This window comes from Amphibalanus amphitrite, unplaced genomic scaffold (assembly GCF_019059575.1).
Source record: "Amphibalanus amphitrite isolate SeventyFive unplaced genomic scaffold, NRLGWU_Aamphi_draft 000877F_arrow, whole genome shotgun sequence".
Taxonomy (NCBI): Eukaryota; Metazoa; Arthropoda; class Thecostraca; order Balanomorpha; family Balanidae; genus Amphibalanus; species Amphibalanus amphitrite.
In genome coordinates this window covers 62,745-89,477 of record NW_024882371.1, presented here as the reverse complement: position 1 = coordinate 89,477, position 26,733 = coordinate 62,745, and the positions used below count along the sequence as shown (strand labels likewise).

General features: G+C 50.5%; 2 protein-coding genes and 1 long non-coding RNA gene across 3 annotated transcripts in view; 2 read left to right on the top strand and 1 right to left on the bottom strand.

Annotated features, from left to right (window-relative positions):
• The first annotated feature begins 4,435 nt into the window (after positions 1 to 4,435).
• LOC122367563 (trypsin-1-like) lies at positions 4,436 to 5,590 on the top strand. The gene has a single exon (XM_043340790.1). The coding sequence runs from the start codon at positions 4,523 to 4,525 to the stop codon at positions 5,369 to 5,371; it is 849 nt and encodes a 282-aa protein (XP_043196725.1). The 5' UTR covers positions 4,436 to 4,522; the 3' UTR covers positions 5,372 to 5,590.
• Positions 5,591 to 5,627: 37 nt separating this feature from the next.
• Positions 5,628 to 26,733, bottom strand: part of LOC122367562 (B-cell lymphoma/leukemia 11A-like) — a 34,876-nt gene continuing 13,770 nt past the window's right edge. Inside the window, exons 3-4 of the mRNA XM_043340789.1 lie at positions 16,818 to 17,213; positions 5,628 to 8,441 (exon numbers count right to left, since the gene is read on the bottom strand). Of these exons, the coding sequence (XP_043196724.1) occupies positions 6,394 to 8,441; positions 16,818 to 17,213 (2,444 nt within the window). The 3' untranslated portion in view covers positions 5,628 to 6,393. The remainder of the gene's footprint in view (positions 8,442 to 16,817; positions 17,214 to 26,733) is intronic.
• LOC122367564 lies at positions 11,469 to 14,164 on the top strand. The gene is made up of 3 exons (XR_006254074.1): positions 11,469 to 11,635; positions 12,045 to 12,176; positions 13,902 to 14,164. It is a non-coding gene; the product is annotated as an uncharacterized LOC122367564 (long non-coding RNA).

The window sequence follows — 26,733 nt, the reverse complement described above, 5'->3', positions numbered from 1 at the left end:
TGAGGAGGGCGCCTTTGCTCAAGAGGATGACACGAACAGGAGGGCGTCTGTGCGGAGGACGCTGGTCAACAGGAAGGTGCCAGTGGATAGGAGGGCGGTGATCAACAGGAGGGTGCCAGTGGTTAGGAGGGCGGCGATCTACACGAGGGCGCCAATAGGAGAAGGGCCCCGATTAACATTCAACAGGAAGGACTAGGGAACCAATAGGTAGGAGGGCGGCACTGAACAAGAGGGTGCCAAAAGGGAGAAAGGCGGCCTTCAAAATTTCACATGAGGGCTCAATAGGTAGGAGAGCGCCAATAATTATGAGGACGCCGATCAGCAGAAGGGCGGTAATGTGTAGCAGGGTGGTGACCTACAGGAGGGCGCCTTCGGGTGAGAGGGCGCTTATTTACAGGACAGCGGCTTACATAGGCGACCACCGTTACGCTTAGAGAGCTACAGCCTACAAATGTGGTTGGAGGGCGCCCGAGGGAGCCCTCCAACCGTATTTGGAGGGCGTATTTGGAATGGGCGTCCTCCGAGGGCGCCCTCCATCCGTATTTTCCCTGTAAACACATTCGCGATTGGAGGGCGCCCTCCAGTCGCGATTGTTTTTCGATTCGATTATATCACAATTGCATTTGCGATTGGAGGGCGCCTTCGGCGCCCTCCAATCGCAAAGGGCGCCTTCGGCGCCCAAGGGGGGGCCATGGCCCAGTGGCCCCCCCCCCTGCCTACGCCCCTGTCGCCAGCCCACCACATTTACCAATGCACCGTGCGCTGAGCAGTGTGCCCTGTGTACACGATGCACGTTGCTTAGCTCGTGCTGCCCTCTGCCAGTGGGTGTGTAGCGCCACCTGTGAATGACATTGAAACGCCAACAAAACGGGGCACTTATGCCCTGAAAGACTTCATGGAACATCGAGGACATGGGGTATCTAAGTGTGACAGAGAAGGGATGCCTTACCGTTAGTCTGGTGAGGATAACAGAGAGCATCCATCTGTAGAAATCCAATCGTACTGAAATCCGTGAACGTCTGTAAAATACGAGTCGCGTAGTGACTAGTGTTTTTGGTGCACCTTTTCAAACATCTTTTCTGTAGGTACGGTTGATAAAAATAGGTCATAGTTCAACTAAGTTTAAGTCACCAAGACCCACAAAATGACCCTAAACGTAAGATATAGGTACTATCGATTTGTATGACCTCAAAAGGTCATTAAAAGCCAAGAAGGTGATTTTGAAGGTCAGATCAGATTGAGCATACCTATAGCTAATCGAAGGTCATTTTTTTCGATTCAGACATTCTTCGAAAAATTGACTAACAGATATTGATTTTTTTTGCTTCTTCTTCTTTAGCTAGAACATTGCAAGAACAACATTCGACACCATACGGGTAGGCATGAGGTATCGTTGCATATGTCATCGTCTCCCTTCTGTTCTATTTCGAAACACATGGAGGCGAAAGTTGGCATTTTTATGGAGAGTGCACCGGTTGTAACTCATCATGCTGTATACAATTTGTTTATACCATTCGATAGTCTTCCCCGTTTTCAAGCTTATTGCTTGGTCTTAGTCAGGTCACTGAAGGCTCTTTGTGACGAGTTGTCCATCCTCCATCGGAAATCATGTCCGTCTTCATTTCCGCCTCCGTCTTCATACCCCGTGATCAAATCACTGGTTTATACGGGGGAGGGGGGCATTTGGGGCAAATGTCCCCCCTACATATAGCCCAGAATAGACGAAAATTTTCGTTTTTCCCAGAAGAAAACGAAATCTCAACCACTTTTATCGGGGGTTTATTTCAAATGGCACGGCAGTGCGTAAAGAATCGGTCAGATAAGCTTTTTGGAATTTTGGGAAACTTTTTTTCGGGTATGCCACCCGCAGCGTCCTCGACCGGCTGTCTGTACTAACGAATAGTGTTTGTCTAATGAAGAAACAACCTGCGGTTAGCCACCAATGGATCAATTCACTATGGGGTAATATAAGTATAGGATTAGGGATCATGCAATCATCCCCACAGTTGATAGAACGTGAAAACATATCGAATCTGTTGAATTATCCAAATAATGTGCTTTTCTGCGATCAAATAAACAGATAAACAACTTAGGTATCCAGACAGCTCGCATAAAATGCTCAATGCTCATCTTTATAATGGGTGCTGTGCACAATGAGCTAGTGACACGCAGACTGCATTCAATATTTATTCCGCTGGGCTTCGATCTCATAGTTAATTTATGACTAATTTATGAGTTATGACATCGCTATATTCAATTTTGAATGATTTCATGTTGCATTTAAACATCAACCGTTAAAAAATGAAGAGATGGCGGAACAAGATGGCGGCCGTCCGGACATCGATTGGCCAGTGCGGTGGCCGGTCCAGTCTAGTGGCGCAGAAAAACGACCGGCCGGCTGGCGACGGCGACCGAGAGCGGGCACCGACGGTCGTCGACAGTCGACTGACCGGTCCGGCAGCTTAAAATGGCCGCCGACTGACCGGTCCGAGTCCTACAGCAAAATGGCCGGTATCACAGCACCAAAGTGATTCAGATACGGACAGGGATGAGCCTTCCTCAGCATTTGTTAACCAGTCCAATGGATTATATACCCTTATTCTAAGAAAATTATGGAATCGTGATGTAAAATTGAAATGAATAGGTTAACTTGACTTTTAAAATGTATCCTCTAGAAACGATCTTGGACTGTTGGAAGTGTGGCTGCCCAGCTATGCACGTTCTTATTGAAATACACTAACGGCCATTGCCTTTTCTTTTGCTCAGTTTCCGTCTCGTGAACCTTATCAATGCGTTGCATTAGCATGGCGAACTGTGAAGGATGCAAGGCCCTATATAGAAGGTATGCTCATTAGGCCAAAGCAGCGATTTCCGTGACGTCACAGGTACGAAGCGTCGGACGGCTGTAATGCAATCCTATGGAAAATGACCCAACTTTAGGGCTCTCCCACATAGCTGCCAGACTCGACACCAAGGTAAAAATCGTATCATATAAAAGCTCAAATCAAGACGAACAAGAAACCTATCTGACGTTTTTACGTATTACTACCGGCTTAGACACTATTCAAGTATATTCAGAGCTCTGCATTAGCTCACTTTTTCTGCCGTCAATGCCACTACAAATGCCTATAGTCGGTGCACGTGCGCTTGTCGAGCGGGGACCACCAGTCGGGCGATTCGGAGCTGCCGCCCAATCAGAACGCCGCAATGCCGTGACGTCATTGGTCGCACACGACACGTTACGGAGATAGGGATGAGACAGCCCTGTGAAGGATGCAACACCAAGTAGGCATGGTGAAATGTGGAATCCCTGTAGGAACTGAAGACCAAGCGTTCCTCTCCCCGGCCGGTTTTCGACATTTGGGTCATCCGTCAGGGAGCGTCCTCAAATTACGCGCCCGTCCTGTTATTGATGGGTGTTTTATGCAGGCCCCGGTCGCTGAGCGCTGGCCGCGCGCCGCCAACGTCGCCGCCGCGCCGATATTGCCGCAGCGTCAGATGACAAATACGCCGCAGGGACGCCCACCGTCCGCGTCCAGCCGACGGCGGCCAGGCGTCAGTAATGCGGAGGGATATGGCGCTGTCATTTACAGTCCACGGAAAGGTCTGAGGGAAGGAGTGGAACACCCGTCGTAAGGAAGATGCGGGGAAATGCAGGCATTGAGGTCAAAAGTTGCATAATGCGTAGGTACAGCCCTCTGCAAACTGCGTGGTAGGTATTCTTTTTTCGACAAAAAAGAGAATAACGCGAATACCATGCTATCGGTCACTCGAAAATCGTAACAGCAAGACGCGTGAGACTCCGTACCTTAGGTTGGCATCATCACCGTATTCATTATCCATCTAGTTCGGCAACAAAACCCAAAAGTTTATATTTGCCCCCAAAACAACCTTTTGCATTTTGTTGCCACACAAGGCGTATAGTTTGTTTATTGATAGACCTAATCGAAGGAGTGGAGCATGGCGCATCTATGTGCAATGAGTTCCGACCGACTGATAGCTTAGCCTTTGAGCTATTATCGGTTTTGTCGAAAAAAGAATACCTACCACGCAGTCTGCTGAGGGCTGTACGCTAGGCGGAAAGTTGCAGGCTTGGAGTGTGTTGAAAATTCAAGAATTAGTTTGAATCTAAAAGGCACAGGTGGATAGTTATGATATATCTACCTACGTAGGTACTCTGCGGCCAACATCGCGGTTTTATTAGCCGATGGATTGGCTATATATCTTCATCCTGACACCCACAGGTTCCGGTTCGTGACTGCAAAAATATCCAATGTCATTCGTTTTTAATTAAGATCGCCAAACAGCTGTGCCTTATATACTTTGTCATGCCGTTCCCTCTCCTGACGTCATACGTTGAGCGACGCACCTGCTGGGGCGCTGCCTTTCGTTACCACAAGTGTGCCCTCACCACGGCCAGTGGCGTCCGCTCGTGTATCGCGCAGAGGCCAGTGACAGCTCGTCAGAGTCGTACTTCACCGACAGGCGAGAGGGTGTGTCAAGACACATCATCTAAGACATCATGAGACTCAGCGCTATCACCATTGTATTCCTGTGTAGCAGTACGTTGGCCGCACCATCGCCCAGTCTCTACTCAGCGTCCAGCAGCTCCTGTCGCTGCGGTATCGTCCGGAGCAGCTCGTCCAACAGGATCGTGGGTGGCAGAGAGACGGACCCGCAGGATCTGCCGTGGCAGGCGGCGCTGATGTGGCGAGGTCACGGCTGGGCCGGCTGCGGAGCGACCGTGATCGGCAGGCGACTCGTGCTCACCGCTGCACACTGCACCAGCGGGAAGACCGCCGACCGGCTCGCTGTGATGGTGCGGTCTGACCGCGTCTTCAACCCGGACGCGGAGTCGCTGCGGTTCGACGTCACAGAGATCATTCAGCACAGTGGCTACAGCGAGGTCCACAACGGTAATGACTTCTCCCTGCTTCGTCTCTCAGAGCCCATCGAGTTCCCTGCCGACGGTTCTATCGCGCCCGCCTGCCTACCAGCACCCGGAGACACGTATCTCAGCGCGAACGCAACAGTCAGTGGATACGGCATGCTCAGCTGGAAGGGTGAGTTGTCCGTCACTCTGCGCTCTGCGCACGTGTCTGTCATCTCGAACGCCGCCTGCGAAAGGGCCTATCCTGGTAGCATCAAAGACTCGATGTTGTGTGCTGACGGCGCCGGAGAGCGAGATGCGTGCCAAGGGGACAGCGGAGGGCCACTAGTCGCCGAGAGGAACGGCAGGTTCAGCCTGATCGGCGTGGTCTCCTGGGGTAAGGAGTGTGCCGAGCCTGACTACCCGGGGGTATACGCCAGAGTCACCGAGGCGCTTGACTGGATCAGAGAGAACGCCTCGGATGATGATTTCTGTGATTAAATTCAGCAGTTGAAGTAGATAAAAAGTATTTTTCGCCCATTTTTTAAAGTAAGATTTTCATCGATTACATAGATGATAGACTTTAAACAAAATGAATGCTTTTAAGAAAACTCGAGAAAATTTTTGAAAGTATACTGAATTGAGGAAGAGAAGGGCGACCAAACTATGTCTAAATTGATATTCATCTGTGAAACAATACAAATACACTATCAAACATCCCTGGACTGCTTTGTAGCCGCATTCTTAATGACGCTGTTTACAATGAAAACAAACGGTGGGTTTGCATTTTTTATTGCCGTGCTTTCCATTTACATGTTCCCTACATTTACGTTTCTCATCTTTAGAGAGGACGTAAATTCAACGTGTTGCTTTTACTTCATCTATTGGAAACTCAAGTATGTGAATGAACTTCAAACTTGGTGAGCTATTTACAAACTGCATCTAGCACATATTCTATAAGTAATTGAGAGTTAAAATGAACACTCTTCTACCGAACACCCGCAAATGCTCCTTACAGAACACTTCTAGTGAGCAGCCTCCTAAAGTCAACACGTAGGCACTCAACTCCAAGTAAAAACCACATTCACATGCGTGCGCATTTTTGGTTATCGGCAAAGTGACCTTAAAGCTGATGAGTTCCTAATACTGCGTGCGAACGTTGTACTTTGTCAGCACACACTCCAATACTAACTCTCCTTGGTGCGGTATCGGGCACTGGACTCGCTGTCACCACACTCCCCAATGTTCCCGACGAATCCTATTCACACATTCTTTGCACACATGACGTGGAACGAGCGACAACCTTCCTGCGTCAGGACTCTGACGTCATACTGTTCGCCTATGAATCACAGTGTAGTCATTGTTCTCGCTCTGCCATATTTCCCGCACAAACGTACACACTTGTGACATCACAGAACACCATCGTCATGGATAGGGTTGTAAGAACATTACCGAAGCACGCGCACAAGCGTCCCCAATAACGCCACCTAATCACACTGTAAACACTGTTCTCGTTCTTGTTCTCATGACTGGCCAGGAAGCACTGACGGCATGAACGAGGCCTTGCTGGCTTTGCTGACAACACACTTCCGCATGTGCTTCTCGAGGGTGGACGCGACTGAGAAGGGCATGCCGCAGAATCGACACTGGAACACGTCCTTGCCCATGCGGCCGTGGGTCTTCATATGCCGAGTGAGCTTGCTGCTCTGTGCGCAGGCGTAGTTGCACATCCGACAGCGGTAGGGCTTCTCACCCGTGTGAGACCGCTTGTGGACGGTGAGATTGGAGCCGTTCTTGAAGACCTTTCCGCAGTACTCGCAGGTGTCACGTCTCTGGCGGCGGGTCAGGCCGAGGGTAGCTGCGGCGACCGAGGGCGGCTTCAGGCCGAATGGCTCCGTAGTGGTGGGCGGTTTCAAGCTGTCCTGTCGAGTGGGAATCTTGTAACCATCCAGGCTACCCGGAAGCTTATAGGCGTCTAGACCGGTGGGCAATTTGTATGCGTCCACCCCACCGGGGAGTTTGAACGAGTCCAGTGACCCAGGTCGGAACCCGCTCAGCCCCAGCTCGGCCGAGGCAGCCAGCGCACTCTCTGCCGCCTTGGCGTGGCGTAGTAAAGCAGGAGGAAGGGACGGAGGCAGACCCAGAGGACTGGGGAGAGGCAGCGGTGGGAGCCACATTCCGCGCAACGGTCCCGCCTCCAGCTCCTGGCGAAGTCGGCGCGCTTGCTCCAAGGTACTGATGCTGGGAGAGGAAACAGACGGCATCGGTACCGAAGATGGATGTAGGGGTAGAGAGGTAGCAACGTTATGGGAAGAGGTCTTGTCCGTGGCATTCTCCTTGCCTGATTCTTGTAGTGCTTGACGATAAGCATCCCGGTATGCATTGATGCTCGATAGACCAAACTTGTCCATCAGTTCACCGACCAGCGAAGGCTTTGCTGCGGTCGGCGGTGCTGGCGCAGGAGAGGGCGTCTTTCTCGTAGTTGTTCGTCGAGTAGACAGGTCCTCCGGCTGATCCTCTGGAGCATCAACGTCCTGTTCACCCGACTCTCGCTCGTCCTTCGCACGCTCCTCAGCTTCTTCCTCGTCCAGGGTGCTTGCATCCTCACGAAGCTCTTCGGCAGCGGCAGCAGCTGCTGCCGCGCGATCCAGCTCGTTTAAATGCGTCTTCATGTGTCGCTTCAGTTTGCTGCTCTGTGTGCAGGCGTGGCTGCAGATGCGGCATCGGTACGGCTTCTCACCGGTGTGGATACGACGGTGGACAACAAGATTGCTTTGAAAACGGAACTCTTTGTGGCAGAACTCGCAGGCTCTGGGACGATCACGGGACGTGGCGGGACTGGTTGTGACAGCCGACAGATTTGTGGGTGGAGACGACTGCCGCGCCCTCTTCATGAGAGGCTCAGCATCGGTGCTTAGAGAGTCACTTGACGGCGGCTGCAGGGTACGAGAGATGTCCTCAGTGAGGGAGTTAAAGCGGAACCTTTCTGAAAGGATGTTCTCCACTCGGAAGTCGCGGCTCGTCGGTCGGACTGGAACAGGGATGGGTGAAGGACGGCTGCTGAGGTCGGATTGGAGGCGAGGTGGTGAGGTAGCCTCCCGAACGATCGGCTGCGGCTCGTCCACGGATGGAAACGAAGTAACGTGCTCTGCTGAATCTTCCCCAGGAGCGGAGGCGTTGCCACCACGTGGGAAGACGGCGCCCTCGGACGAGCAGGCCTGAGCGGCGGGTGGCGGACTCGGAGACTCTGACCTGGAGTCGCATTCAGGGGAGATTGAGCTTTGGGCCGGTGATGAGACTGATATGGAGGGAGAACAGGGTCCTGGTAACGGAGAGCAGGGCTTCGGGGCGTCATCCGATGGCGACGGAGATCCTTCTGTCCGTGACGGCACTTCATCGGACATTTTCTCAGTGCTTGTTGCTGGTGCAGGAGACGATGTTGTTGAACGATGGAGGTTGGTGGCGTTATCCTCGTAGATTTTGACTTGATGCCGCTCCTGAACATGTCGCACCAGTGCCCAGGCCGAACTGTGCGGTTCCTTGCACGTGAAGCATACGTAGCTCCAAGGACCTGAAACGAAGAGAAGCCTGACGTAAGCATAATGTCGAGGCATCATTCGATAGCTGTAACCATTGAAATTAAGTGCTTAGCGAAGTATAACGGCCCTGTCACTTTGAAACCACGCTACAGCTGTTTAATATGTATTCGTGTTCGGGTAAGCGATTGTAGGTTTACTCTTCTGATATTTTGGCTCTCACAGAAGCAGACACTAATGTGGGGTAGTGACCCACTCCAACTCAACCACTTTGTCAATTCTGCCGTGTCGTCTGCCATTTCACCGCCTTGGCTTCCCGCGGGCAGGCGTTATATTAATAATTTAGTCCCGGCTTCTCGCTCGCGGACAAAGTTATCGTCCCTCTGGAGCTGGTACGGTGCGACACGGCACACAGTGCCATTAGGAGGCTGTCGCCGCCGTCACACCGGAACTGTCGCAGGTCGCAGCGTGCGTGGTGGGGTCATTGGGGGCAAGCTAGTAGTGATGTTTGAATTTGTGACCATAAGTTGGCGTAAAAGTACAGATGCCAGCTCCGCAATACCATAGCACTCATCTATCATGTGAATTTTAAAAGGTCCATATCTTTTCCTGGACATAGCTAGCTCTATTTCTAATGTGCTTCCCACCAATGGCTATCCTGTCTGTGTTCCACAATCGTGGCTGACAGTCAAATCCACCACCTAGCTAGCAATGTAGCACAGTGAGAGATAACAATAACAATTTGCCAACAGCCTGAGACACCAGAACAGGCCCACACAACGGGGCAGACACGTTGCCCTGACCACCGCCGAATCCGCCACGACAGAGTCTCGTCATATGACATCGACCAAACGGTCGGACGGTGGAGCATCCCACACTGATTATTCGATCAAACGGGGACGAGGTCCGACATATAGCACGCGAACAGCCCCTCGACGATATGTCGGAGCTGCTTCACCGCGGCAGTTTTTGCTTATGTCTGCCAGTGGAAACCGTCTGACCCTGTGCAAGCTGTGCATATATTTAGGGCAGATCAAAGAGAACAGGCATGGTATGAAACTGGCTATAGTCTGTTCCATATCAAGCTTGCAGTTGGAGTTTCTTCGGCAGATCGCTCCTCCGCTCAAGAATTTGCGTCTTAAAATGTAAGAGCTGTATATATAGAAATCGCGCACTGCTTTCAGCAGGGCATTTCGGCTGCAAACTTGAAACGGAACAGAGTATAGTAGAATAACTTGTTATGAACAGTAGACTCGGAATATTGTACGCCATGGGAAAGTAAAAACGGTCAGGAAATTCATAAACAATAAACAATGTAGGGAACTCGCCTTAACACTCCAATTGATGCTAGTAATATTGCCGACCGGCAAACATGATCCAGACACCAGTTGATACTTTTCATGGCCGTTCATGAACGTTGTTCTTCATTACCTCAACGGTTGACTGAATGGCTTTTAATGCTATGGTAATAACCTGACATATCGCTTTCAGTGTCACATATCGATCAAAAACACATACCATCACCATTTCCACACCTAGGGTTTACCATTTTAGCACGAAGGTAATCGCTCAGAAGCGCCAGTTTTTTAGCACCTCGCGGAAATCTCTGCTCGTTTTGTGGTCTGCCTCTCGCCTGGACTAGGGATCATATAAACACAAAGCAGCGGGCGGAGGCGCCGACATTGACGGATGAAGGTGGTCGGACACGGTCGACCTGGTGGCCACACAGGGTCAGCTGCGGGCCATCAATCAGGGTCTCGGCGGCGCCCCGGTGTGCCCCAACCTTGGTGTGAGACGCCACTGACGTGTGCCGCCCCCACACGGCACGACCTGAGGAGCGAGCGGCCGACAGAATCACGACGGCTGGTGGAAGTGCGTGAGCTGTAGGCTGAGTGAGCTGCGTGAGCTGTGAGCTCTGAGCTGCGTGAGCTGCTTGCGCTGTGAGCTGTGTGAGATAGGAGATGCGTGAGCTGTGGACTACGTGAACTGTGAACTAACTACGTGAGCTGTGAACTACGTGAGCTGGTATTCAGTTTAGGTACCTTCGTTTTTGCTTCGCATCATGTCACTAGCAGTTTTCATCACACATTTATGCTGATGCACTTGTTAATTGCTTTATCATATCTCGAACACATCGCCATGTAACGTATGGCTGCTATTCTATTCAGCGGCAGCCACCGGCAGACATTTATGGACTAACAACCTTAATTTATAAGTCCAATTTCATCATGACAGTCGGTTCTATTGATTCTCATGGTCATAGCGGCGAAAAATATCGCTCCCGTCCACGAAAGGCTCTTCACCGCTCTAACAAACTCGCATGTCCCGTCGGTGGCATGACGCACGACCGGACAGTCATGTCATCCCGGCCGCAGCAAACCCCTGCCCCCCCCCCCTCCCCAGCGGCTCAGGTGCGGCGGCACGGCGCGCCACCGCCGGAAGCGACTGGCGCGGTCACCGACGGCCACTTCCGGCCGGACCGGGCGCCGGACGTGGCTCTATTGGCTCGTCGACGACTGGCGGAAGTGGCACCGCCACCGGTGACACGACCGGTCATAGAACGCGGTTGGCGCCGCTGGACCTCATGACAGGCATGGGCAGATCGGCGACCGGCGAGCGCTGCGGACGGCGCTGCAGTGACACGGGTTGGATAATGTCGGGGTGGCCCCGGTCAGATCAGTCCATCAGCCAGTCTGTCGGTCATTCAGCTTGTCTGTCTTGTCGTTCCTTCGGTTTGTCGGTTTGCCCTGTCCGTCAAAATATTAATTCATCCGCCTATCCGTGAATTCGTCCACTCATCCGCCCGCCTTTTCGTCCGTACATTCTTGGCTTCGTTCGTCCGTCCCACCCCACTGAGAAAAAATTTTACCACCCTATGGAAACTAACTCTTTTATTCAGGATAAGACTCATGTCATACTCAGGTAAACTAACGTATTTACCAACGATGCCTTAGTTCGTTCGTAGCTCCTGCGATGGTGTGAGGCTATACTCATCGATGCTTGGTATTTATGCTCAGGATCATGAGTATGTGGTTAGTAATCTAGCCGTGAGTATGCTTCCAGCTCGCTGATTGGTTGAGCCGATGTGGCACCGCCGCGCACGTTTCGCGCGCGTCTGCCATTATTTCAGTTGAATTCCGTTGCTTGGTGGTGAAAGTGCGTCGCTCGCGTGTGCAGCATTTTATGGACTTGGTGTGCAGAAACTGAAACTCGGATTCCGAGGCCAATAGTAAGTATGTTCATATACTTACCTTATTAATATTTATTATTGATCAATGACCACAAGCGCAATTGTGTGTCGCGAGGAACTAGGCATAATGTACCGTGAGAGATGAGGGAGATGTGAGAGCACATCTCCGAAGAGAGATGTGCCCTAATGATAGGTAATTAGTGAAGATTTGTGCTTTGTATGTGTTATTTTAATAATGGAATGCGTATTTGATGATAGTCAATGCTTTTGTTCTATGAAAAGTTTTGATGATTAAATACGTGAAAATATTATGTAAATATTTTATCCGCTGGGTTCCTCTGGGTTGTGTTGGATATATTAAGGTAGGGAAATAGTTTTTTTCAAAAAAAAAATTCAGTGTCAAAAAATGTGTCATTAAAATATACCGACTGTATGTCTCCTTTCACAGTTTCTTTTGGATATACCATCGCACTGCATACTGCCAGGGCTGGTGCCGGTGCAGACGCTCGCCTCGATCGACGCCGGATGCTCGCCGCCGGGTGGCTTCAGAATGTGAAGTCTGCCTGCTCCTGTTCGATAGGTACGGAGATCTATAGCTCATCTTAACAGGTTCCTAAAAAGTTACTAATTTTTTTCTACTTCTTTCTGTATCTTGCGATCACAGTGTCAGTATATAAGATATAATTAATAATTATGCCATCTGCATAATTTACCACGACATGCTTTGTCAAAAGAAAAACACTAGCCGTTTTCACGACGGGTTATTTGGCGAATGCACCTAATTTGACCAATCATGCACCAAATCTTTTTTAACAAATATCTTTATATAATGAGTGTTTTCGATATACCTATCTCCAGAAGCGCTGCGCCGATCGTCACCAAATCCGATACAAAGCCGATCGTATTTCTTTTCTTCATTAAAATATAGAAAATAATATTTTTTATAAAAAGGTTTTATTTTTTTCTGATCATTTTGAGCATAGAAAATCATAAATCCATTGAAAAAAAAACTAATTCCGTGAAAGTGAACTATTCCCTTTAACCCGCGCCCGGCTGGGGGTCCTGGATTTCCACGCCCTGCTGGGGGGGGGGTGTTTCAACACCCCCCCCCCTTGTAACTCGGCTCCTGGGTCACGTAGCGATACGCGAAAGGCGGCGTTCGAAAGAGCGTCAAAAATTATGACGAAATCACTTCGGTCAATGTTTTGGTCAGGTCAAAGGTCAGGTCACCAGAGGTCATTGAAGGCAAAATTTCGCCGATTGCCAGGTCGAATGTCGAAAATTTCCAAGAAGCCAACGCATAACTCGGGAACCAATAAAGCTACAGCGCCGCAGAAAAGCGCATTCGATAGCCCTATTAACGCCCTTTCTGAGTAATTCTCTTAGATTTCACCTGACGTTAACGGTTTTGCCTGCAGGGGGCAAAAACTGCAAAAATAGCCGATTTTTTTCGGAAATAGTTTTTCTGCAATAAGTTTTGACCCAAGCCCTCTACGAGCTTACTTTTACCGGCATCGTGTTCCTCTCGTCAAGACGCATCGAATGAACTATACCTTGACCTTGAAAGGTCAACTTGAAAATTTGACCTCAGGTCAAGGTCATGACCTGACCGGAAAGGGTCATGTTGCATAGCAGTCGATCCGTATCGTCGAGCTGAACACATCTAAGGCATTTTCATTGCTCTAGCATACCTCTATCAAAAGTTATTTGCGAAAAACTGTTAGATAGCATTCGTGACCTAAGATGACCTCAGGGCATAAATAAGGGTCACGGACACCATTTTCATGTTCAGTGTGTCTAAACCATTTGTAATTCGGTGCTTGGGAGTGTTTATAATGTCTTTCGTCCAAAAGAGGCGCATTTCAATTTTCTCCCATTGACTTATAATGCGGAGGTCGCAAAATTGACCTGACCTTAGGTCATCGATATCAAAATTCTGAGATAAACATTTTGTACATGCTATTGCTCTTAGCAATCGCTGAAAGTTTCAAAGCGATCGGTCACTCGGTGTAGCTATGACAGACATTGAAACTTTTTATGAGGTGAGGTCACTTCAAGTGACCTGGTGACCTGAGCTTGAATGACCTTGGTCTGAAATTTTCACAACATGTGTAGAATTGATGTATGATAAGGTGTACCAAAAACGGCGGCGCTCCGCGCCGCCGTTTTTGAGATATTCGCGAAAAACCACAAGGGGGGGGGGTGTTCAAACACCCCCCCAGCAGGGCGCGGGTTAACACACCTCGCCGATGTCTTCTGAAGTTTTCGCTTTATTTCTTAACAGCTTATTGTTTTCGGTCCATAGGTAAAGTTTCGGAGACACTGATGCGTCTTCTGGAAACTGCAGTCTCAAGGATGGCGACGGAGAAAGTGGGCCCATGGTTTTCCATGCCCTCGCGCTACTGAGCCAGAATACCAGCACCCTTCGAGCAGCAGTGCGCCGATCTCGCGGTAGGAGGTGGTTCAAAAACTAAGCGATCTCGCGCAGTGTTTGCGATCTATGGGAGTGTTTCATTGTTGTTTTTTTTTACGGACCTCTTTTAGTGTTGTGTTGAACGGATTACGCCTACGCCCAGTACCCGGCTCTTGAATTGCATGTTGGCAGAGATGTCGTATGATGGGTTTTTGTAATAAACTTCAGTGTTTTTCCTCGTGTTTGTCACGTCTGCAAAGCGTAAGGTTAACGAACGCATTTTTGGTTTCATGCGTTGGCATCCGCGTTAGTAACACCCATCTTAAATGGGTTAGTATTATCATTATTAAGAGTTGGTTATCGTTAGTATTAGCCTGAGTAAGTGTGTGGTCCGCCTTGGTAATACTGTGGGTAGCGTCTGAGTAGAAACTCAAACCTGAGTACTTAGGTGGTGAGTTTTGACAACTCACCCGGAATACTCACGTTATGTATGAGTCACATTAGTGTTAACATGAGTATCTCCTGAGTACCAAGGAGTAGTTACCAAGGGAACCTGAGTAGTTGCCGTCGTGAGTTTTGACAACTCAGTTTGGGGTGGTAACGTGAGTATTTTTTTCTTTCAGTGCCGTTCTCCCCTCTGTCTCCGTCTGTTTTTTCTCCCTCCATCACACTCGTCGCCAGGACGGCAGAGCGGTCGCAGGTTCTCTCTTTGTGGTCACGGGTTGCGAGCTGCGGCGGTCCGTTAATCACATGGTCACTGTGCGTGACTTCCGCCGGTCACCTGTAGCGGTAGCCGTCCTCAGAAGTTGTTCTGGTTCATGGTTTGGCCATGATCGATAGTTTCTCGCAAGCAGCTCGCGACGCAGTGTTTCTAAAGATCGGAGACGTCGGTGAGTTATTGTCGCGCTCCACCGTTTCAGGTTGGCGCATGGCTGGTTGAGATGGTATTAGCTAGTGTCAAACTGCGGGTAAATGATGATCGATTAAATGTGTCTGACGAGTGACACAGTTTGCGGTAAAATAATTTATGTTATGCTTAGTCCCCAAATCGAATGGGCATTCCATTCACTGGATAACTAGGTACACAAGTGGATAAAACAATAGCTAGTGATATATCACTTGTGTACCTAGTTAACCCGCGCCCCGTAGGGGGGGGGGGGGCGAAACGGCCCCCCTGTCCTTTTCGGTCGATATCTCCTAAACGGCTGGAGATATCGCCACCAAACTTTCAGGACCCCTCCGGGCATCAATTTTACACATTGTGACTAAAAATTTTTTCCAGAGGCTATGATAGGTTGGCCACAAATGACGTCAGAGTGACGTCATGTTCTGTCATTTTCGACCGAAAAAAGACCTTCGCGAGAAGACCTGTCAGGACTACAGCTTTGAAGATACAGAAAAATGATCCAAAATAAAAGGTGTAGAATTGACAGGGCTACAAAACTCCTATCTCGAATTTTTGAAGTTTTTGAGTTTTGACCCCCGAAAATCAAAAAAACATTTTTTTGGATATATTCGCCAAAAAATCCAAAAAGTTTTTTGAGTTTCGAAAAAACCGGAATATATGTGATAGTGCCTACCGTCTTCTATCTACATACTAAATTTCAGATCGATACCTCGTTTTTTGGCCAAGTTATAGCGAAAAAACTGTTCAAAAATGATGACGTCAAATTTTCAAACTCAATTTTTGGCAATTCTAGAACTCGTAGAGCAAAACGAAGACCACCATTAGACTCCCCGTGACGAGCTGCATCGAATCGATACCCATTTTATGCAAAAATATCAACTTTGAAATTTGACCTAATTTGACCTGACCTTGACCTGACCTTCACAAAAACGTGACCTAGGCTGGCCCCAAAGGCTGCCTAACCCACATAATCGCATTTGTCATGTAAAATGGACCATAAAACATGTATCACACGACACATTCATATTGTGACCCCCGGTGACCTGACCTCGCTGTGACCTGACCTGGTATCAGTGACCTCAGATAGCAAAGTATGTGTTTGGCGAACAATATACCATCGATGGTTTTCAATAAATTACCAATTTACTCGCTTTCACAGCACATTTCTTGAATTGCCTGTGAACGGTGAAGATCTGACCTTTGACCTGACCTGTGACGTCATCGGTTTGACCTAGGTCAATGAAATTTGGTCACAAGGTAGTTCCCGGGTGGGGCTATCGAACGCCGTTTGAATTTTGAAAATCGGCCGGTAACTTTCCGAGATCTTAGGGGGGCCGAAACGGCCCCCCCCCCCTACGGATGGTACGGTCCGCCGGTAGCCCTACGGGGCGCGGGTTAACCAGTGAATGGAATGCCCGTTTTTGTTTTGTTTTGTTGGGTTAGGCCCTTTCGGTCAATTGTGACCATTTCAGAGCCGGGAGGATGATAGGATATAGGGGGAGACATTGGTCTGGCAGGCACCCTAGTGAGTCGCCGGGGCTGAGCCCGTCCAGAGGACAGGCCACCCAGCCCCAAGGCACTCACTGCACCCGGCTACTGGGTGCGCTCCCTCGGGAGCAGCGGTGCCGCTCCAAGGGAGCAGCCCGCATGAGATAAAGTTGCCTGTCCAGCCCGGAGGAGGGTTGCGGCGTGGAGGAGAAGGATTTCAGTATCCTGAGGATAGAAGCACGGAACGGTGGAATGCCCCATTCGATTGTTTATCTTATGATTAAAGCCTGGGCCTATTTGAAGCACGTTTACCATACGCAGTTAACTGTGGAAAATATGAGCTATTGCCTATTGGTGTAAGTTGGCATTTGATATTGCAAAGGGACTTTATCAGCTAGTATAACTTCTCTCACCTGATTCATTGGTGTTGGCGCCGACATCGACGACCGAGCTTTTCCTCCTCTCCTCTTCCCTCTCTTCACTCTTGGTTCCCTCTTTCTTCTCCGACGAAGATCCACTGGATGCAGTGGACGGCGTCGGTGACTGCTCCCTGCACTCCGAGTTCTCTCGGTCTCGGACAGATGGTGTTAGGTGCCGCAGCAGACTGGCCGCCAGGCGGCGCTGTGCCTCAAGGTCATCGCCTCCCTCTGCCCCGGGCAGTGCCAGGCGGGTCAGGTGCTGGTCTGGGGCAACGCTGGGGTCGGCAGAACAGCTGAGCGCCCACTGCTGGATTAGCCGGATGAAGTCTGGCAGGTCGAAGTCGCGCTGGCAGACGCGGCAGGTCATGGCGTCTTTGGTGGGCTCCGAATCTGCGGAAGAAGAGAACAAAAAGTAAACACCAAGTTTCACCTACGAGGGTTTTTGATCAGCACGCAGTGACTTGCACATTTTTGTCTGACAAAATTACGTAGTTGCACCAAGCACCTCCAATCTTACACGAACCACATATGACTCAACAGCCCGAGATGACTCATCTGCGCGAAATGAGCAAACATCCAGCGGGGCTCATCTCTGGCAGTTTCCCCGTCCGCGGTCGGACTCCCGACCGCGGCGGCCATCACAATCGCGAGGACAACAGCGCAGCGGCACTGGCCTTGATCCGCCAGTGAGCGATGAATGGTGCTCGGCGCGGCGGTCTGAATCACAGAGCGCCGCGCCGACACGCACACCCGTCACCGACATCGCTGCCCACACCACCGGCAAATGACCGGTCGCAGCGGCCCACCTGGGCTCAGCCCGCACCGCACGATGAGATGTTTTTCACTCTGATTCTGCAGCGGGCGGGCGCAGTCGTCGACTCTCAAGGACCATTGACACCCTGCAATTTCCTCTAGAGCTGGCGGGGCGCCGGACGCGAGAGAGGAAACGCCTGGTCGAAGTCAGAAAACGACACCTATACTTTGAGACGGGATTAGAGGGAGATCGTGCAGGCTAGGCTGAAAGAAATTGCAAGGAGGCTGCGGATAAAATGATAGGGATAAGATGGAGGAAGGAGCATGCCTGAAGAAAGTTTATTGTGAAGTTTGATTCAAGCAGCACCGCAGAAGCTCTTCTCTCTTATCAGCAGCGAGTACGCAACACGAAAATGTTCCCAAAAGAGCCACGTTTCACCAGCGACTTTGACAGGTTATGTCGCAACTATAGGTCATGTTAAGCTCATCAGAATTGGTATTGTTTCTTCACATGGCTGAAAGCCAGTATAATATTTGCACCATCTTTTGCAAGCGCCATTTATGTCTGTTATCAACCGAAACTACGCCAAGCGAGCTATTATTGCCATAAGCGTTCCGCTAACTGGAGCTGCCCTGCGGCGTGTGCATGGTAGCGTGACAATGAATGGACCACTGTGGACCAGCGAATTAATTACAGGACGCCCTCTCGACCCATGGGTATCGTCCTATAGATAATCACTACCCACAACGTCCACTTCAGATCAGGGTATCCATTACGAAAAGCGGTCATCGTGAAGCGAGCTGCTATTTATACAATTGGTTGCAGGTTGTCACACATCAGAGGACCGCATCAACATCGCGTGTCGCCCCCGCGAGGCTGCCGGCCGCGCTGGGCGGACGGGGCCGGGCGGCGGGGGGGGGGGCAGCCGCCTACCACCCGCACACGACACAAACCAATCACCGTCCACTGGGGGCGGGGGGGGGGGTGCACGGATGGTGCACCGCGCCCGGCCGTGCACGAACGTGTAATGATACCAACTGTCTGCAGGAAATGAACGGGTCGTTGGACTCGAACCGGCCGGCGCGGCGGTGGGGATCACGCAGCATAGTGCAGAGTGCAGTCGGCATCGGCAGTGACGTCAGATGTTGATAGTGACGTCATGATAATAATGAGGGATGAGGCATGTCCAGTGAACTGATGTGATGTCGTTTGTTGCGCGGTGATGGGTCCCAGGCGGCTGCTGTGCTTTGCGGCACAGCATGCTTACAGGCGTCTACCAGTAATGCCATCTAGGGAGGAGTATTGCAACTAAGTAGCGTATAGCTCGCACGGCCATAACTTTCGGCAAGTTTAGTGTAGAGATCAGATTAGATATTTTGATAACCACTATATTTACTTTATTATGATAGTGCTACACAGCTAATTACATCAATTATATCATTGATATTACAAAATGTGACTTCATTTTATGGGTGTTGCGAAAACGGCGTTCACCATTGCCGACACTGCGGATTTTTATATTCATTTGCTATAATGGCAGTCTGGGCAGTCAGCCATGTTATGAATAAGAGCCACTGTACAGAGCTTCGTGGGGTGACTCGTGACGTCACCCATCGCGCGGTCAGCTGACCACGAAGTCCCGTCAGCTGACCACCGCGTGCGGTCAGGTCAGGTGACCGCTCAGAGCGGACGGTCCGCAAAGTCCGGCTGTCGTGCTCTGCGGGCGATAGCTGCTGGAGCTCTCTTTTTTAGCTTAGCACCATACAGTGTCTGCAAAATTGTTTGAAAATAAAATGACTTTGGAATCACATGAAGTTTTATATTTGCAGTTTACTTATGACCGTCATTTGAAGACAAAAGCAGCACCAGCATAATTCCTTTATGTTTCCACACACAGACTTCTCTATATATAGAGAAGTCTGTGTTCCACACTAACCATTTTGCAATAATTCGCAGTCAATCAATCTACCACTGCTATAAAAAAATAGCACCACTTCATTACACTATCAGTGTTTCCATTCCGCCCATTCCACGGTCGTTGCCCACCCCTCGAATACCGTTTAAATTCGCCTAGTAACGGACCATTTCACGAACACCTGTACCCCATGTCCCGCACCCCTCCCCAGTACTTCCGGTCAGTAAACACACATGTTACCCCTGACCCATGGCTAGCCGCCCCCCCCCCCCCCCCAGAGCGGTGCTGTGCAAACGGGCGAGGCGAGTGCACTGTGCAGCTTTTGGTGGAAAATGATGATACAAACGCAAATGGGTGCGGAATGCTGAATGGAGAAAAACGAGGCATTACATTGTTTTACATAGGTTTCATTTATGAGACAAAGGGTGCAGTCTATGTTTAACAGCGTTCCTAAGACAGAAAGACTATTAACAAGGAAGCATCTGCATTAGGTAAATACCTTTTATTTGATTGTCATCAAACAATTTTTTAAAGAGCAATTGAGCATTTCTTACTGATATTTAAATAGTTAAACACAAAATTAAAAGCCTTTTTTAAATTAATGAAATTTAAAAATTTAAACTTTAAAAATTAATGATAAATCGTGTCTTTATCACCCCCCCCCCTACTAAAGGCAATTAATAAATGTATCGTTTTGTTTTTCCTTCACTTTACCCGATGCGACGAGCTGTTCCGTATCTTGAGCTATTTCCACCTCGATCCACTGCACCGTCCGACGCACATTGCAGTTTGCACACTACTCCCATCTCACTGTTTGCGGTGCACCGCTCTGCAGTCATGCGCTGGCCGGTCACGTCCCGGCGTTCCCCAAACTGACGTCACAGATCACGTGACCTGACCTGACTGGACTCGCCGCAGGAAGCAGTCATCATGACACTGGTGTTGTGACTAGGACGCTGTAGGTCACTGTGGCAGTGTTCCACTAGACGCTGCTACCACGCTGCTATCGCATTTCGCGAGCTGACGTCACGTTTGTGACGGAATGCGAGTGGAACTCTAGTTTGGAGTGATGCATTCTTGGCGTAGTCCAGATTTATGGACCGCAAAAAGATACATGCGTTTTGCAAATACCTATATTACAAATATTTAAATTGTTAGACCTAAACTTTTTTATTTCAATATTGGGCACGAGAAAACAGATGACATGAGGTAAGAAAATGTCATATCTAAATAATTTTCGCACCTACATACAAGAAAAGATTAAAGTACAGTCGAAGAAGGAGGGCCGTAAATTTATGCTGATTTTCAAGTTGTCATGTGGACAGGCACATTCAGCCTTTCCCGATCTCACCAGGGCCCGACCGCCGGCGTTGGGCTCCTATACGATCCCCTCCCCATGCCATATGGCCCCGTCGCCGGTCGGGCGCACAAAGCCGGCCTTCTTTACACCAAACGGCCGCCGCCGCGATAAAGCTGGCCGGCAATATTTCACCGGGCCGCCGGCCAGACCCGCCTTCCGGGCTGGGCGGGGCGTCCGGGGGTCGGGGTGGGGGCGGGGGCAGGGGGCGGGGTTTCCCGGACCGGATCCCCCAACCCTGCCCCCTTCCTTCTCCAGGGAGCGGGCCAGGGTGTAAGGCGGGGACATAAATCAGAAGAGAGCGTATGAAGCGAGCCGCGCCGCCCCAGGGTCCAGGTGCGACGCCGCAGGGCAGCCTTTTTATCCCCGGCGTACGCCAATCTGTCCGTGGCAGCGCAGCGTTTGTGACGCGCGTTTGGGGCGATTGTGGCGCAGCGGCGCGCTATTGAGAGTCTCTGAGAGGCGGGGCTCTGGTCACAGGGACAGCTGACCGGGGTCCATTGAGGAATTCTCGTTTTTTGGTGAGCCAGCCATGCCGCCCGCCCCCGGGATGAGGCAGGACAGAGGAGCGCGAGCCTCGGAAATGTTATCGTGGAATCAGGCCATGTGGATAGCTGGCCAGCTGCCTGTTAGAGCGTGTAACCAAGTTGCAGCACGGTATGTGGTTAACTCAGAGCTAAATGTCCGTGGTCTTTAGACCATTAAATTAAATGCCAACAGAAATATGATAGTTGACACTATCTAAATCATTTATCGAAGGCAAATAGGCCGTTAGTATGCTCAGATATCTGCGGAGACGTAAAATAGTTGAGTGTTCTAAAATAAATAAGCAATGAAAATAAATTCATGCACCCGAATTTAAAAACACACTGTTAAACACAGCCTGCCCACCATTTCATCAGCCGTCTTGTATTACAGATGGAGCTAACAGCATATTTTGGTCAGCACTCAGCCGGCCGTGCCAGCGTCGTGACACGGCAGCCGTCACTGTCACCGCACGAGACACACCATCTCGCCGCGGTGACCGCTAAACAATGCCAGGCCCCAGCGGCCGCCGGACGCGGTCACTCGGCCCTCTCGGCCGCGGCGGGCAGAGCCATTATTTGCCGCGGGTGATTGCCGCTGCCCTTTGAAGAGACATTCCACAACAGATGAGCTGCAGACTGAGGCGAAAGGTGACACTTGCTCCGTGTCACTGGCATTGGTGAACGAATGATATGGAACACAGCCAGGGGCACTGAACTTAGATCACAAAGAGCTGCTGCAGGATAGCTGTAAGTGCGGGGCTCCAAAGCTCGGAAAGATCCACATACGCACACGTACCGCGCATCTGCTATTACAATCGCTGCAATTGTGCGCCGGCACACACGCAGTTGGGTGGAAAACATCCTTTCTGCTGCGCCGCTGCCGCCGCCGTCGCTCGGCGCTGTTTTCTGGTCGGTAATGGGGCAGAGATACGGATCGTTGACGCAATTGATGCTGCTACGCCGAAAGGCGGCGGCGGCGTAAGCGGCGCGGCGCGACGCGGTGGCGCGGGCAGGCCACCGTTTGAGGTCAGCGATAAAACTGGCCATTAGGGCTGGCGGTGCGCCGCTGTTTAACAGGCCGACACAAACAGCCCGCGCCCGGTGACCCGAGAGATGACCTTACACGTGATCAATAGGTCGGCGCGCGCCCCGCTGGGTCTCATTTGACACCTCCCAGCTTTCCCCTAACGCCGCCCCTCGAGGTCGAACTGACCCGAGGACGGGAGCGGACTCGGAAGTCGGAGCGCTAATCGATTCATCGTGACTCTGAATAGAGTCTTACTCTTATTCGAGTCGCACGAGTTTACGTGGTGATCATGATCACGTTAAAGCAGTGCCAGATGACTCAGGAAGAGCTATGAACGAATTGACAACAGAAACAAATGGAACCGTTAATTGCACCGCACCTGAGTGCACCGGCCACCGGGCTGTTCTTTTCAACCTCATCTGCTTGTTACGAGTCGACGAAAGACGAAACTCCATTCAAAACATCGGCATTGTGAACCCCTGCGGGTCTTCGGCAGTAAAATCCAAGCCATTACCGCGGCTTTCATCGGAGCTATCACAGCGAATTATCATAACTTCCCACCTCTGACTAGATAGAGTTCTGCACGGCTGCAATTTTCCACAGCCTAGCCGCCCCGCAGCCGTGGCTCCACAGCCACAGCCGCCCACAGCCGTGGCAAACTGTGGGCAGCCAGCCGTCAGCCGGCCGTGGATACTTTCAATGAAATGCAACCATAATAAGTTGTTTTTAGTTGAAACATATAGCCAAAAGCACATTGCAATGGGCTATAGATTCTCAAGCTCATGAAGCATCATAGGTTAAGTGGTTGTGTATCTGGCTTTAGGCCGAAGGCCTGAAGTCTGATGCGCGACGCATGCCTACACAAGGCCTTGCAAGGGGTTAAGAAAGATGGGTAGGTACCTAGGTACCTACATCAACAGAAAGCATAAACAACGAACCAGAATAGAAGCACTAGCAGTGTAGACATCTAATGCCAAATCCTGAAGCATGGTTGTGGGACAGAACAACAGACCCTGATGCTTTTCATTATCAATGTTAGGTATGGAAAATGAAACTCAAGTTGATGGACTGTCAAACAGTGATTGTCTATCAAAACTCTTGCTTCTTTCTTACCTTGCATATTTTCTGGGGCGTGATATGCCAGACTTGAAGCAGCCTTCTGGGCAAGTCTCAAACTAATTTGATATGCAAGGCATCAAAACACTAGTGAGCATCCAAGAAAGAAAAACATTCTTCTATTTTGATTTTTCCAAATAATGATCTTCGCTCAAATCCCCAAGGACGTGCGAGCCACAATTACCTCCTTTTAATCAAAAATTTTACTTGAGTTTTTAATGACGTCAATAGCAAAGAAGTGGCAATAAATTGTTTTGTGTCACTATAAACAGCCATAAAAATTATAATTAATAAATAGTAATGCTATACAGTCAAAAAGTTGCTCTTGAATAAAGATTAAGTATCAGATATTTACATTTTCAGAAGAAGACGTCATTTTATTAGTAAAGTCAACAGCTCGCGTAAGAAATATTGTGTTCAGGGTTTTCACCGTCATGTGAATTACGTGTTCATGGTTTTCACCATCATGTGAATTAACCGTAAGTAAGGTTCATGTTCACTTATAATCTAAATTCCATTGGCTTCGTTGATCAGCATTTTCTGTTAGCGGTCACTCACACACCAGTTAGAACATAAAGCGCCAGTTTTATATTATGTAACTTGCTGGACTTGCCGAAAATCCAGAAATACATCTAAGAGTTATTTTAGATAATATTTTATGAAGCCTTTACCTGCCCTTACCTAGGCGTGATTTCTTTTTCTATTACCTGAAAGAATTATTGAATGCTCGTCTTCAATAGCTGTAAGGTGCTCTCCTAATGACCAGGTGAGATTGATTTGAGAGGGATGTGACAATGCAACATGCTGCATTTTCTGAAACTGTCAAGCTCTTGATGATGAAGGAACAATTGGTACCTATAATTAGTATTCTGTACCAGAGTGCAAACTCCCCTACAACAAATGGTAAAACCATTACAGGTTTTGAAAGGCTTCACCACTTTCAATGTTGCCAGGCATCCTTTGCATGATTTTTACAGGCTAGACTGCTTATCAGAATGTGAGATTAAGGATTTAAAATTTTATATTGGAGTACTTAAGATTGAGGTTGAAATCTCACAGCCGTGGCCACAGCCGTAGCCGTGTTCTTGGAGATATTTGCAGCCGCCCCGGCCCACAGCCGTGGGGCTGCAGCCAGCCGCGGCTGCAGCCGGCCAGTGCAGACCTCTACCTCTGACCTCCCATTTCTCCCCGCGACCTCGGTAGCTGAGGAAAGCACTGGCCCATCCCGGCCACCACCTTCCCAGCATTTCCCACCCTTGAAACCAGCTCATCAGCTGAGAGCTCTGACGGCGGTATCAGTGGCGCCGCGGCGGCAGACACGGCGCCGGCGACACTCGGAGACAGTAATGGCGCACCCGTCCGTCGTGAATCACGCGCGGCGTACGATCTTTGTGGCGCAGGGCGCGCTGTGTGACACAAAGCGGCCATTGTGCGCCGCTAATGTCTCTGTTTGTCTCTGTTTGTCACCGCGGTAGCACCCAGTGGCCGACGGTAGCGCGACTCGGAGACAGGACGGTACACGGCGCGACCTACGACCGACGGCGCAGGAGATATGGGAGACCGGAGTTCCCCAGAGATTGATGACGGTCTGAGGTAGGCTGACATGTGAGCTGACCCATTACACCGCAATTCAGGCAGCTTGCGGATTGCAGATTGCAATATGTAATAGATCAACACAAAATAGTGTCGAATAATATGCTTGTCGGAATGCTTCGCTGGTAAATATCTTTTTTTTAAAGAATATTTGTGGCTGTGAATTGTCTAATAGAGCTATATTAATTTGTTTTGTTGGATGCATTCACTGGCATCTCATAACAAATTTCATATATAAATTTATGTTTTAAAAAGACTGACATCATTCTCAATGGCAGCAGGCCCCTGACCCTCACATCCTCAGGGTCAGGTCAGGTCAAAGTTTCTCAGGAGGGATCCCACAGACTGCCGCGGGGCTTTCAGGCGCTGGGTGGAGACTGGGGGTTCAGCGCGGTGCCATGCAGAGTTTACGAGTGTGCCCCGCCCGGCCCCTATGTCCAATTAAGCCGTGAGGTCACCCGAAGGTCCAGCGGCAGCGGCAGCGGCCGGGGTCAATCCCACGCCGAAGGGGTGCACTCACACAATGAGCACTTCACTGGCCGCTGTTATGACGATGATATCTCGGTGTTTCTCGTTAGACTCAGCCACATACGGAGAGCCGGCGGCGGCGGGTTACGACAGAGCGCGTGCGCCGCCAGACGCCAGCCCGCTGAGTTCCCCGCGCACAGACTCGCCCACTCTCCATTTGACCACGAGCTGCGCGCGGCTAGAGTTCGGAGAGCAGCAGGAGGTCCGGTCGAAGCAGATTTAACGGCCAACTCAACCCTGACTGGTGACCGTGGCCGGTGCACAAACAACACATTGACGCCCACTCAGCGTAGCGCGCGCCGCTGCCCCGGGCTGGCGTTAGAGCCCGACATCGCCTTTTCCTGCTGTGCACCGCCCTCGCCTCTTTCCGCAGCTTGCCGGCCGGCCTGCGTGAGCCGGTCATCTATTGGGACTGTCAAGGTCAAACGTCGGGTCACGCTTGAGGCGCCGCGCTGGTGGCCAGGGTCAAACAGGGTAAAAACTGACCTCAAAGTCTCGCCGCCAGACTTATCGGTGCTCGCTTTTCTGGTTTAGTCCGAAGAGAGAGAGAGAGAGAGAGAGAGAGAGGAGAGAGAGAGAGAGGAGAGAGAGAGAGAGAGAGAGAGAGAGAGAGAGAGAGAGAGAGAGAGAGAGAGAGAGAGAGAGAGAGAGAGAGAGAGAGAGAGAGAGAGAGAGAGAGAGAGAGAGAGAGAGAGAGAGAGAGAGAGAGAGAGAGAGAGAGAGAGAGAGAGAGAGAGAGAGAGAGAGAGAGAGAGACCGCGGTCCGGCCGGCCCTGAGCGTGAGCGATCGGACGATCGGCCGCGGGGCAGAGACGAGCAGTGCCGTCACGGTCGAGTTGTGATGGTGGCAGCAGCGGCGACAGGCCGATTACGGACCGGTGCTGGCCCGTGACATGCGAGCCATCATCGGGTGCCGTCGAAGCCACCGGGGCGCGGTCGGGGGGGGGGGGGGGGGGGGGGTTACCGAAGGTTCGGGACAGGGACAGCCAGTCAGCCGTGAGGCTGTCAATGGTGGTGGTGGTGGTGGTGGGCCGGGGGGGGGGGGGGATGGTATGCGGGACTGGGGGAGGGGATGTCATAATATTGTGATGTG